This window comes from Salvelinus namaycush, chromosome 23 (assembly GCF_016432855.1).
Source record: "Salvelinus namaycush isolate Seneca chromosome 23, SaNama_1.0, whole genome shotgun sequence".
Lineage (NCBI taxonomy): Eukaryota > Metazoa > Chordata > Actinopteri > Salmoniformes > Salmonidae > Salvelinus > Salvelinus namaycush.
The window spans coordinates 41,700,822-41,714,663 of NC_052329.1; the positions used below are offsets into that span (position 1 = coordinate 41,700,822).

Here is a 13,842-nt window from a genome sequence, read left to right on the forward strand (position 1 = left end):
GGTGCTTTAGGACTGGAGCAGGGCTACAGGAGGAACCTGGGCTAACCTAACCTGGACTGGACTAGGCTGTAGCTGGGCTTTCCTGAACTTAGCTCCATTAGGCTGGTCCAAGGTCCAGACTGCCAGGGACAGGTGGCTAGAGCTGGGTGGTGATCCCAGGCCAGAGGGCTCTGTCTGGGGGTGACGTGGTTGGGCAGCTGGGTATGGGCTGCTCGGCCAGCTTGGTGCTCCTCCAGGCCCTGCGTTTCGTGGGCCGGGCCAACTGTGCCCACATGTGCTCCCGCCAGGACCAGCTATCCCTGGACGCCCTGCCGCCCGGCAAGGGCCACGCCACCTCCGGGGGAAGCAGAGCCCTCACCATCATCGTTATGGTAACTAACATCAGACTGCGGAGCTGTAGGCTGCAGCCTCCCTTCTTCCTTTGTTGGGGGGTTGGGGGGGGTGTAAGAGGGCTAGAGGGAATCTGTTTGGTCTCCTTCTATTTTTGGATACGAGTGTTTACCATGCGATTTTCTCCCCTTGCTGTATGTTCGTGTGTCCTCTCTCTGTGTGTGTGTGCATGTGACTGAGTGTGTGTGTGTGCATGGGTGTGTGAAGGGTAATGTGCAGTATTATCGAGGAGCGAGGCATGATGTGATCAGAGCTGTGTGAGAGAGAGGGGCGAAAACAGAAGCAGGGGCCTGGCGGGGGTGTACAGGGAGAGAAGTGGACTGGGGGCTGGCTGGGGTTCAGTCCTGAGGAATTTAGTTTCTGTGGGAAAAATGTGCCTCATTGCTCATGGTTCGTCTAGTAGGCTGCTGATAAGATGTGAGTGTTTGTCTAAGTCAACGGGTGAATGCATGAGCAAATGAACAAATGTAGGATACTGTACTGGACAATATTCTTATGTTTCTGTCTGTGAGTGACAGGGATACTGATTGTGCAATACCAATTTGGATCCATTATTAGGAGCAGTAGGGTGAAGATGCCCCTATACGCTGCTCTTGGGTCAGTTTAGCATTTTCCCTACTAATGGTTAAGGTTATGATTAGGGAGGGGAAGCTGATCCAAGATCTGTACCCAGGGGAAGCTTCACCCCAGAGTTATTAAGACCGTGTTGAGACGTGACCGCTTGGTTCATGATGATTCATAAATGAGTAGGTGTGACATCAGTGGGGAGTCTGAGACTGATGTGAGGTGAGGATATACCCAGGGTGGCAAGGCGGTGCCGAGGAGCAGGGGTGTAGAGATATTTAAATAGTTACCCCTGTTGAATGGTGCCAACAAATCCTGGCCGCATCTGTATTTCAATGTCCCTGTCCGTCGGACCATCCATATGCCTGGTCGTTGTAGTGACAATCCCCCTCTCTGTGACGCGCATCCATATAAGCCTTTGTTTCCTGAGGGCTGCATGTGTGACGACACTGAAGAAGTAGAAAAAATGTCAGGCTCATTTTGGCAGGGGGTGTGATCCATAAAGTTTGCCCGACGACTCAAACTGAATTGTTCCGCTGCTCTATCGTTCGCTACGTACTTCAGTCTGAGACGGCAATCTTTGAAGTCGTTTGTGGTGACGGCAAAATGAGGGGTGTTGTACAAAACAAAGTCCTCGGCGTTTGGACGTAACCAATCAGAGCAACAAAAGTCAATGATACGTTTTCAAAATGTTGCTTTACCCACCCGTGTTTTGGCTCTGGCGCAACCCATCGTTTTATTGTGACCAATCAGACGATCTAGAACGTATTTCCATTCTAGACATCGTAGGGGAGTTACTCAGATCCAGACTAATTGAGGAGAAGAAACTAACGTCCGTGGGTGTGGTGTAGTGTTTGGCCAGAGCAAGGAGTTTGGGCTAGCCAGGCAACCACAAAGTTCTCTCTCTCTTCTCTCTCTCTCTCTCTTCTCTCTCTCTTCTCTCTTCTCTCTGTCTCTCTCTTCTCTCTGTCTCTCTCTTCTCTCTGCCTCTCTCTCTCTCTGCCTCTCTCTCTCTTTACATATACAAGAGGAACCTGTCTGTCTACTCACCTTCTCCCTGTGGCACTTAAAGTCTTGTTCATCTGCAGACTGGACTCATGCACGGTGTAGTCCTCTCTGCTGGAAGGAGCGGAGAGAGACAGAGGAAGAAAAGACGGGGAGGATGAAAAGACTCCTGGTCTGGTTATCTTCCCTTCTCTGCTTTCCTCTCCTTTTTCTGGTCCTGTACAGTGGAACGAGTAGACAGGAGTAAGACGCTCAGGCAGACCTTTCTCCTGTATGGTAGTCTGTAGGGAGCTGAGGAGCTGTAATCCTCCTGGTCCATTAAGACATTGACCCACATCTGACCTGACAGTGTAGGAGAGGAAGCAGGACGGACAGACAGACAGTTATGGGCTGGGAATGGAGTCTGCACTGAGCTCACAGTGATGGAAAGACATGAAGAACTTAAATTAATCTATGTAATGCATGTTGGGAGGGAAGTGGAGAGCGCTCCAACCAACATGAGTCGAGGGACGGCCAAAAATCACAAGAACATAAAAAAAGCATGTTAATATGTTTTATATATATTTTTTGAGGGGCGGCAGGTAGCCTAGTGGTTAGAGCGTTGGGTCAGTAACCGAAAGGTTGCTAGATTGAATCCCCGAGCTGACAAGGTATAAATCTGTCGTTCCGCCCCTGAACAAGGCAGTTAACCCACTGTTCCTAGGCCACCATTGTAAATAAGAATTTGTTCTTAACTGACTTGCCTAGTTAAACGAAGGTTAAATAAAAAATTATAATTCATTAAAGTCATCCATGACTAACACGGATGTAGCTCAAACATGATGAGGCTCCCATGGGGCCACAGCTATGGAGATAAAGTGCCTTCGGAAAGACCCCTTGACTTATTCCACATTTTGTTAGGTTACAGTCTTATTCTAAAATTCATTAAATCGTTTTCCCACCTCATCAATCTACACACAATACCCCATAATTCCAAAGCAAAACAATATTTTATACATTTTTGCTAACTTATAAAAAAAAAAAAATGGAAATATCACATTTACATAAGTATTCAGACCCTTTTACTCAGCAATTTGTTGAATCACCTTTGGCAGCGATTACAGCCTCAAGTCTTCTTGGGTATGGCGCTACAAGCTTGGCACACCTGGATTTTGGGGAGTTTCTCCCATTCTTCTCTGCAGAACCTCTCAAGCTCTGTCAGGTTGGATGGGGAGCGTTGCTGCACAGCTATTTTCAGGTTCCTCCAGAGATGTTCAAATCCGGGCTCTGGCTAGGCCACTCAAGGACATTCAGAGACATTTCCCGAAGCCACACTCCTGCATTGTCTTGGCTGTGTGCGTAGGGGTCGTTGTTCTGTTGGAAGGTGAACCTTCACCCCAGTCTGAGGTCTGAGCGCTCTGGTGCAGGTTTTCATCAAGGATCTCTCTGTACATTTCTCCGTTCATCTTTGCCTTGATTCCGACTTGTCTCTCAGTCCCTGCAGCTGAAAAACATCCCCATAGCATGAATGCTGCCACCACCATGCTTCACCGTAGGGATGGTGACAGGTTTCTTCCAGACATGATGCTTGGCATTCAGGCCAAAGAGTTAATCTTGGTTTCATCAGATCAGAGAATCTTGTTTCTCATGGTCTGAAAGTCTTTCGGTTCCTTTTGGCAAACTCCAAGCGGGCTGTCGTGTGCCTTTTACTGAGGAGTGGCTTCCGTCTGGCCACTCTACCATAAAGGCCTGATTGGTAGAGTCCTGCACAGATGGTTATCCTTCTGGAAGGTTCTCCCATCTCCACAGAGGAACTCTAGAGCTCTGTCAGAGTGACCATCGGGTTCTTGGTCACCTCCCTGACCAAGGTCCTTCTCCTCCGATTGCTCAGTTTGGCTGGCCGGCCAGCCAGCTCTAGGGAAAGTCTTGGTGGTTCCAAACTTCTTCCATTTAAGAATGATGGAGGCCACTGTGCTCTTGGGGACCTTCAATGCTGCAGAAATGTTTTGGTACCCTTCCCCAGATCGGTGCCTCGACACAGTCCTGTCTTAGAGATCTACGGACAGTCCCTTCGACCTCATGGCTTGGTTTTTGCTCTGACATGCATTGTCAACTGTATGACCTTATATAGACAGGTGTGTGCATTTTCAAATCATGTCCAATCAATTGAATTTTCCACAGGTGGACACCAATCAAGTTGTAGAAACATCTCAAGGATGATCAATGGAAACAGGATGCACCTGAGCTCTATTCCGAGTCTTATAGCGAAGGGTCTGAATACTTATGTAAATAAGGTATTTCTGTTTTTTTGTTTTAATAAATTTGCAAACATTTCAAAAAATCTGATTTCGCTTTGCCATTATGGGGTGTTGCGTATAGATTGCTGTGGGAATTGTTATTTAATCAATTTTAGAATACGCTGTAACGTAACAAAATGTGGAAAAAGTCAAGGGGTCTGAATACTTCCCGAAGGCACTGTACATTGCTGTCAAAACATTTTTCATGTCTTCATCACTGTGAGCTCAGTGCATACTCTATTCCCAGCATGTTGACTGCAATATATCTCCATAAATAGCAACACAAAATTAATCAAGTTCAGGGTGAGGGCTGCAGTATGAAGCTCATTAAACTAAGGTTGATTGAGGTCCAGACATTAGGCTGTTCTCAGACTCTCCATGGTCCCAATCTGTCTGTCACTGACACTGGTGTCAAGAGAAAATATGTAACGACTTCCTGCCATTCCATTCCTTCATCTCCGCTTCTCTATCTCCTCCCTCTCTCGCAGGTTGTCTAGCGGTTAGTGTTGGGCCAGTAACCAAAAGGTTGCTGGTTTGAACACCCGAGCCGACAAGGTGAAAAATCTGTTAGTGTGCCTTTGAGCCAAGCACTTAACCCTAATTTGCTCCAGGGGCGCCTTACTACTACTATACCTGACCCTGTAAAACAACACATTTCACAGGACCTATCTGGTGTATGTGACAATAATATATTTGTTTATCTGCCTCCTTCCCCTGTTCATAAGAGTATGATATTCTCACTCTCTGTACTCTCTAGCCCTCTCTCTTTACTCTTTCCTGCCCTCTCCACCCCCTCTCCCCCTCTTTTTCTCTCTCCCCCTCTATCCCCTCATTATCTCTGTCTCTGCAGTAGATGTGGACCGAGTTGATGTGATCCAGATGACGATAGCTGCAGTCTGGTCCTGGACCCTGTCCCGTGCTGTTTCAGCACTAGGAAACATAAACTCTCTGGCTCCCATCACACAACAGACTATTACTGCCTCCCAAACGGCACCTTTTTTCCCTACAGTACGTAGTGCTGTGTACTACTTTTGACCAGAGCCCTGTGGGCCCTGATCAAAAGTAGTGCTCTGCGAAGGGAATTGGTTGCCATTTGGGACGTAGATATCAATTGTAATTGAGATAAACATTCCCAGCTTCTAAAGGTGGTCACACTCCAGGATATTACATGGCCTTGGACCTACCTTGTCAGCTCTGCTTTTCATCTATTTCCTTCCGTCTTCTCTTGTGTTTTCTCGCATCCTCTCGCTCTCTCTCAATTCAATTCAAAGGGATTTATTGGCATGGGAAGCATATGTTTACATTGCCAAAGCAAGTGAAATAGATAATAAACAAAAGTGAAATGAACAATATAAAATGAACAGCAAACATTGCACATGCAAATGTTCCACAGGAGTAGATATTTTAAATGTCATATTATGGCTATATGCAGTGTTGTAACGATGTGCAAATAGTTACAAAAGGGAAAATTAATAAACATAAATATGGGTTGTGTATATACAGTGGTGTTTGTTCTTCACTGGTTGCCCTTTTCTTGCTGCAACGGGTCACAAATCTTGCTGCTGTGATGGGACACAGTTGTAATTCACTGGCTTGTATGCGAAGCAGTAATTGTTTCAGAACATCTCCTGCCATGTCACTGATGCGTCACTGTGTGCCTTGTTCACGGGCAGCACGACATATTTTTACCTTGTCAGCTCGGGGATTCAATCCAGCAACCCAACGTTCTAACCACTAGGCTACTTGCCACCCCAATTAAGGTAGACATCCTCTTCTGCAAACCACTGGAAACCAGGTCAACATGAGAGGATATTTTTTAATTACTGGACAAAAGCCATGACAGGGAGACATAGTGGAGTGGTAACGCACGTGCAAGCAGTTGCTTCCGACGCCACTTGGGTACACTGCAGCATCCACCGAGAGGCTCTTGCTGCCAAAGGAATGCCTGACAGCTTGAAAGACATTTTGGACACTACAGTGAAAATGGTTAACTTTGTTAAAGCAAGGCTCCTGAACTCTCGTGTATTTTCTACATTGTGCAATGATATGGGCAGCGACCATGTAACGCTTTTGCAACATACAGAAGAAGTGCGCTGGTTATCAAGGGGCAAAGTATTGACACGTTTTTTGAATTGAGAGATGAGCTTAAAGTTTTCTTTACTGACCATCATTTTCACTTGTCTGACCGCTTGCATGATGACGAGTTTCTCACACGACTGGTCTATCTGGGGGATGCTTTTTCTCGCCTGAATGATCTGAATCTAGGATTACAGGGACTCTCCACAACTATATTCAATGATGCGGTACAAAATTGAGGCTATGATTAAGAAGTTGGAGCTCTTTTCTGACAACACACATGTCTTTCCATCATTGTATGATTTTTTTGTGTGCAAATGAACTCAAGCTTACGGACAATGTCAAATGTGATATAGCAAAGCACCTGAGTGCGCTGGGTGCGCAATTACGCAGTTACTTTCCCAAAACGGACGACACAAACAACTGGATTCGTTATCCCTTTCATGCCCTGCCTCCAGTCCACTTACCGATATCTGAACAAGAGAGCCTCATCAAAATTGCAACAAGCGGTTCTGTGAAAATATAATTTAATCAGAAGCCACTGCCAGATTTCTGGATAGGGCTGCACTCAGAGTTTTTTGCCTTGGCAAATCGCGTTGTTAAGACATTGATGCCCTTTGCAACCACGTACCTCGCGAGAGTGGATTCTCGGCCCTCACTAGCATGAAAACTAAATACAGGCACAAACTGTGTGGACTGAGACTCTCCAATACAACCTAACATTGCAGAGTTATGGGCATCCTTTCAAGTACACCCTTCTCATTAACCTGTGGTGAGTTATTCACAATTTTTGTTGAACAAATAAAGTTTTATATGTTTTATATATATGTAAGATGTGGTCCCGTGTGGCTCAGTTGGTAGAGCATGGCGCTTGCAACGCCAGGGTTGTGGGTTCAATTCCCACAGGGGGACCAGGGTTCAATTCCCACGGGGGGACCAGGGTGAATATGTATGAACTTTCCAATTTGTAAGTCGCTCTGGATAAGAGCGTCTACTAAATGACTTAAACGTAAACGTAAACATGGCTAAATAAAGAGCAAAATTATTGATTATTATTTTTTCCCTGGTCCTATAAGACCTCTGTCACTTCCCACGAGCCGCGTTGTGACAAAAACTCACACTCATTCTTATGTTTAATAAATGTATCGTATAGTGTGTGTGTGGCAGGCTTACAATGATGGCAAAAAACAACATTTGAGAGTGCTAGATGGAGGTTGAATGTCTGAAGGTGTTTGGGAACCACTGGTCTAGGTGGAATTTGTATTTGTAGTCCTGGCATCTGGGCCTTTTTTGGAACACCATTATTTTTGTCTTACTGAGATTTACTGTCAGGGCCCAAGTCTGACATAATCTGTGCAGAAGATGTAGGTGCTGCTGTAGGCCCTCCTTGATTGTGGACAGAAGCACCAGCAAACAGTAGACATTTGACTTCAGGTTTTAGTAGGGTGTGACAGACTGTCCTAGTGCCGTTGATATATATGTTGAAGAGAGTGGGGCTCAAGCTGCATCCCTGTCTCACCCCATGACCCTGTGGAAAGAAATGTGTGTGTTTTTGTCCATTTTAACCACACACTTGTTGTTTGTGTACACAGATTATATAATGTTGTATGTTTTTCCCCCAACACTGCTTTAACTAGGCAAGTCAGTTAAGAACAAATTCTTATTTTCAATGACGGCCTTGTTCAAGAGCAGAATGACAGATTTTGTACCTTGTCAGCTCGGGGATTCGATCTTGCAACCTTTTGGTTACTAGTCCAACACTCTAACCACTAGGCTACGCTGCCGCCCCGCCATCAATTTGTATAGTAGACCCTCATGCCAAATTGAGTCAAAAGCTTTTTTGAACTCAACCACACATGAAGACTATGCCTTTGTTTTGGTTTGTTTGTTTGTTTGTCAATTACGGTGTGCAGGGTGAAAACATGGTAAAAAGCCAATATGACATTTGCTCAGAACATTGTTTACACTGAGGACATGTACAAGTCTGCTGTTAATGATAATGCAGTGGATTTTCCCAAGGTTGCTGTTGATGCATATTCCACGGTAGTTATTGGGGTCAGATTTGTCTCCACTTTTGTGGATTGGGGTGGTCAGTCCTTTGTTCCAAATATTGGGGAAGATGCCAGAGCTGAGGATGATGTTAAAGAGTTTAAGTAAAGCCAATTGGAATTTTTGGTCTGTATATTTTATCATTTCATTTAGGATAACATCAACACCACAGGCCTTTTTGGGTTGGAGGGTTTGTATTTTGACCTGTGTAATTGGAGAATTCAGTGTGTTCTGGTAGTGTTTTAATAGTTGATTCTAAGATTGTATTTGATCATGTATATGTTTTTGCTGTTTGGTCTTTGTTATAGAGCCCAAATTTGTCTCTGTGTCTCTCTTTAACTCTAATACTTTTTTAATTTGTTTATTGTGATATCTTATGTTGTTCTTGTCTATAACTGTTCTGTACTTTATCAGATATTTGTACATTTTATGCGGACCCCAGGAAGAGTAGCTGCTGCATGTGCAGTAGTTAATGGGGATCCTAATTAACTTAACTCTCTCTCTGTCTATTTGTCTCTTTCTCTCTCTGTGTCGCTCTCCCTCCGTATTTTCTCTCTCTCTCTCGTTCACACCCCTGTTTGATAAGCAGTCGCTGCTAATTCTAAGGCCTGCACTCATTCTATTTTGATCCTGCACACAGCTGCAGTTTACTGACAGAATCCGCACAGGGGTGGATGGAGAGAACGGGAGAAAAGAAGGAGAAAGGGGCTGTTTGGTGGAAGTGAGTGAGTGAGGGTGGGTGGGTGGGTGGAGAGGAAAGAGGGAGAGATGGAGGGATGGAAGCAGCCCAGACAGCTGAGGCGGAATTCGAGGGGGGAATAAGGGAAGGAGGAAAGGAAGGAGAGAGAGAGAGGGGTGGTTGGATGTTTGATGGGCTGCAAGTGTTTTAGAAGCTCGTTAAATGACTTAATGGGCTGGTGTGCAACAGAGCCTGTTGATGATGCACACTGATGGAGATTTTCTAAATATGAAGCAATTATGGAACTCAAAATAGTTTGAAATAAGGAGGAAGAATTGTACTACTACTACTAGTAGTATGACTACTACCACTACTGATAGCAGTACTACTATATGGAATCAATGTGTCTTCTCTTACTGGAAGTTTAGGGGTGTCAACCATTAATCTCACATTGTGTGTGTGTGTGTGAGACACTTTTTCCCTGATCTGCCTGAGAAAAGTGGTCTGTGGTCTAACTGTCACTAAGAGCAAGAGAGAAGGGGGCTAGCTAGAGAGAAGACGGAGAGGTACATAACATATTGAGTATGACACACTCACGGTGTGTTTTCGGACACTGTACTCTCTCTCTCCATTAGATACACGTTAGGTACATCTGTATAGGGTCGTTCTATATGAACCTTACCCCTTTTGATTTTAACAAAACTTTCCATACATTTTTGCCCATTGCAGAAGTGGTCAGAAAGTGACTTTTTGAACCTGAATGCCAAAACATTTAGGAGAAAGAGGTGCTCAAAGTTGACCCATTTTGCATACTACACCCTAGCATGAGGCATCCATGTTTTAATCACTGAAAAACATTAATGGTTGAGTTTGGTATCATTTGAAAGCCTCAAGCATGAAATACAGCCACAGACCATTATTCTTCCTCCACCAAACTTTACAATTGGCACTATGCATTGGGGCAGGTAGCGTTCTCCTTGTGTCCGCCAAACCCAGATTCGTCCTTCAGACTGCCAGTTGGTGAAGCGGCATTCATCACTCCAGATAATGTGTTTCCACTGCTACAGAGTCCAATGGCGGTGAGCTTTACACCACTCCATGCTACACTTGTCATTGCGCATGGTGATCTTAGGCTTGTGTGCGGCTGTTTTGGCCATTGAAACCCATTTAAAGAAGCTCCTGACGAACAGCTGCTGACGTTGCTTCCAGAGGCAGTTTGGAACTCGGTAGTGAGTGTTGCAACCGAGGACAGACGATTTTTACACGCTACACACTTCTGTACTCGGCAGTCCCGTTCTGTGAGCTTGTGTGGCCTACCACTTCGCGGCTGAGCCGTTGTTGCTCCTAGACGTTTTCACTTCACAATAACAGCACTTACGGTTGACCGGGGCAGCTCTAGCAGGGCAGGAATTTGTCGAACTGACTTGTTGGAAAGGATGCATTCTATGACGGTGCCACGTTGAAAGTCACTGAGCTCTTCAGTAAGTCCATTTTACTGCCAATGTTTGTCTATGGCTGTGTGCTCGATTTTATACACCTGTCAGCAATGGGTGTGGTTGAAATAGCCCGAATACACTTGAAGGGGTGTCCACATACTTTTGTGTATATATAGTGTATGTTGGATCTTAGACCCTAATTTACATAATCTAGGGTTTTTCAGGTGTGTCCGCTATCAGTTGAGACACAGCATACTCTTGAATAGAGGATGGGTGCCAATTCACTCATAGAAACATAATCCATAGAATGGACCTATCCCTTCAGACCACTGAAATTAGCTGGTACACTATTGTCATTTTCACTTCCATTTACTACCACAAAGATGGCTACCGCTCCACCCACCGTTGAATGTAAACTTAGATGGGAATGTAATTTTCTATTATCTATATTTCTATGATTTCAATAGCTTTCCTATGAAAGATTGATAGTAGAATTTGAAAACAACAGATATTCCCATTCAAGTAAACAAACCCTGATGTGTGGACCTCCAGCCATCTTTGTGGTACGATGTGAAAGTTGAAATGTAATGTTTAGTAGCTACATTTATCAGCCATAACATGACACTCGCCCTTTATTCAAGAACATTCTGTGTCTCAACCAATGGCGGGTACAAGATGGACACCTCAAATGACATGAAATAGGGACTAAGCTACAAAAGTGAAAATGGAAAAAAATCAGAGTTTACGCATTTTTAGATGATTGCCAATAAAGGTTAAAAAATGACAATGTTTAGAGAATTTTTTTTCAAGAAATTATAAAATAGTTTGATCATCCTGATTGTAAGCTTTCAAATGATATCAAATTCAACCGTTTCTCTTTTTCAGTAATGAAGATATGACAGTGTCATTGTAGGGGTGAGGTATGCAAACGGGGCAACTTTGAGCAGCTTTATCTCCTGAATGTTTTGGTATCAAAATAGTTATTGAAATCAAATGGAATGGCCCTGTACTAACATATACCTGGAGAGTTGTTGATCTGAGGGGTGCGTCCCAAATGGCACCCTATTGTTCCCTATGTAGTGCATTACTTTCTCTATATAATGCATTACTATGGGTTCTGGTCAAAAGTAATGCACTATATAAGGAATAGGCAGGGCTGGATTAATGCAGGGGCTTACCAGTGCTGAAGCCCCTGGGTCCAGGCCCTGGGGGGCCCAAGAGGCATGTATTAAGGAAATGTGTATTAAGGAAATATATACAGTGGACAAAACATTAAGGACACCTTCCCTAATATTGAGTTGCACCCCTCCCCTTTTCCCTCAGATCCGCCTCAATTTGTCGCGGCTTGGACTCGAGGTGTCGAAAGCGTTCCACAGGGACTCTGGCACACGTTGACTGAAATGCTTCCCACAGTTGTGTCAAGTTGGCTGGATGTCCTTTGGGTGGTGGACCATTCTTGATACACACGGGAAGCGGTTAAGCGTGAAAAACCCAGCGTTGCAGTTCTTGACACAAACTGGTGCACCTGACACCTACTACCATATCCAGTTCAAAGGCATTTAAATATTTTGTCTTGCCTATTCACCCTCTGAATGGCACACATACACAATCCATGTCTCAATTGTCTCAAGGCTTAAAAATATTTTTTTAACCTGTCTCTTCCCCTTCATCTACACCGATTGGAGTGTATTTAACAAGTGACATCAATAAGGAATCATAGCTTTCACCTGGATTCACCTGGTCAGTCTATGTCATTGAAAGAGCAGGTGTCCTTAATGTTTTGTACACTCAGTGTAATATATATATATATATATATATATATATATATATATATATATATATATGCAACCGCCAGCCACATGAAGATTCAGGAGCCCGCTCTCAATGAGTGTAGACAGTCTGCCGCTGCCTGCTGCCACTCTGCTAATCATCAGCTGGGGGGAGTAGTGGAGGTAGGGGGCCCACGTGGGTAACTGGGGTGCCCTGCCTTGATTGGGTTACTGATTCATTTAAAAAATCTAATAAACTGCATAATAAATCATTGTGACTGGTCAATTGTGTGAGTCAGGGACTGGGCCCAAGCCCGTAGGCGGCCCAAGAGGCAATTATTATAATTATAACACCAGAGAACATAATTTAGCCACAGAGGATCAATCGTTTTATCACAAGCACATACAGGTATCTGCCAAAATTAAGGAAACACCAACATAAAGTGTCTTAAAAGGGTTTTACGCCACCACGAGCGTATGTAGACAACCCTTTAAATTAATGGTTCGGCTATTTCAGCCACACCCGTTGCTGACAGGCATGCAATCTCCATTAACAAATATTGTCAGTAGAATGGCCCGTACTGAAGAGCTCAGTGAATTTAAACGTGGCACAGTCATAGGATGCCACCTTTCCAACAAGTCAGTTTGTCAAATTTCTGCTCTGCTAGAGCTGCCCTGGTCAACTGTAAGTGCTGCTACTGCCTCTGGAAGCCACGTCAGCACAATAACTTTTAGTCTGGAGCTTCATGAAATGGGTTCCCATGGCCGAGCAGCCGCATACAAGCCTAAGATCACCATGCGCAATGCCAAGTGTCAGCTGGAGTCGTGTAAAGCTCGCCGCCATTGGACTCTGGAGCAGTGGAAACACATTCTCTGGAGTAATGAATCACACATCACCATCTGGCAGTCTGACCGATGAATCTGGGTTTGGCGGATACCAGGAGAATGCTACCTGCCCGAATGCATAGTGCCAACTGTAAAGTTTGGTGTCGGAGGATTAATGGTCTGGGGCTGTTTTTAATGGTTCGGACTAGGCCCCTTAGTTCCAGTGTAGGGAAATCTTAACGCTACAGCATACAGTGACATTCTAAACAATTCTGTGTTTCCAACTTTGTGGCAACAGTTTGGGGGAAGGCCCTTTGCTGTTTCAGCATGATAATGCCCCTGTGCACAAAGCGAGGTCCATACAGAAATGGTTTGTCAAAATCAGTGTGGAAGAACTTGACTGGCCTACACAGGGCCCTGACCTCCAACCCATCGAACACCTTTGGAATGAATTGGAACTCTGACTGCAAGCCAGGCCTAATCGCCCAACATCAGTGCCCGACCTCACTAATGCTCTTGTGGCTGAATGGAATCATGTCCCCGCAGCAATGTTCCAACATCTAGTGGAAAACCTTCCCAGAAGAGTGGAGTCTGTTATTGCAGCAAATGGGGGACCAACTCAATGTTAATCCCCATCATTTTGGAATGAGGTGTTTGACGAGCAGGTGTCCAATACTGTTGGTCATGTAGTGTATAATCCATGGAAGGATTTTGTAACCTCTTACCCTGGCAATTTGACTGTTCAGCTCATCGGTACACTAGCAATGGATGCC

The 13,842-nt window shown here is 44.7% G+C and overlaps 1 protein-coding gene across 1 annotated transcript in view; it reads left to right on the plus strand.

Moving 5' to 3' along the window:
- Positions 1 to 203: 203 nt before the first annotated feature.
- The window catches only part of dock10 (dedicator of cytokinesis 10), a 119,726-nt gene continuing 106,087 nt past the window's right edge, over positions 204 to 13,842 (plus strand). The window contains exon 1 of the mRNA XM_038961894.1: positions 204 to 371. Coding sequence (XP_038817822.1) covers positions 204 to 371 — 168 coding nt within the window. The remainder of the gene's footprint in view (positions 372 to 13,842) is intronic.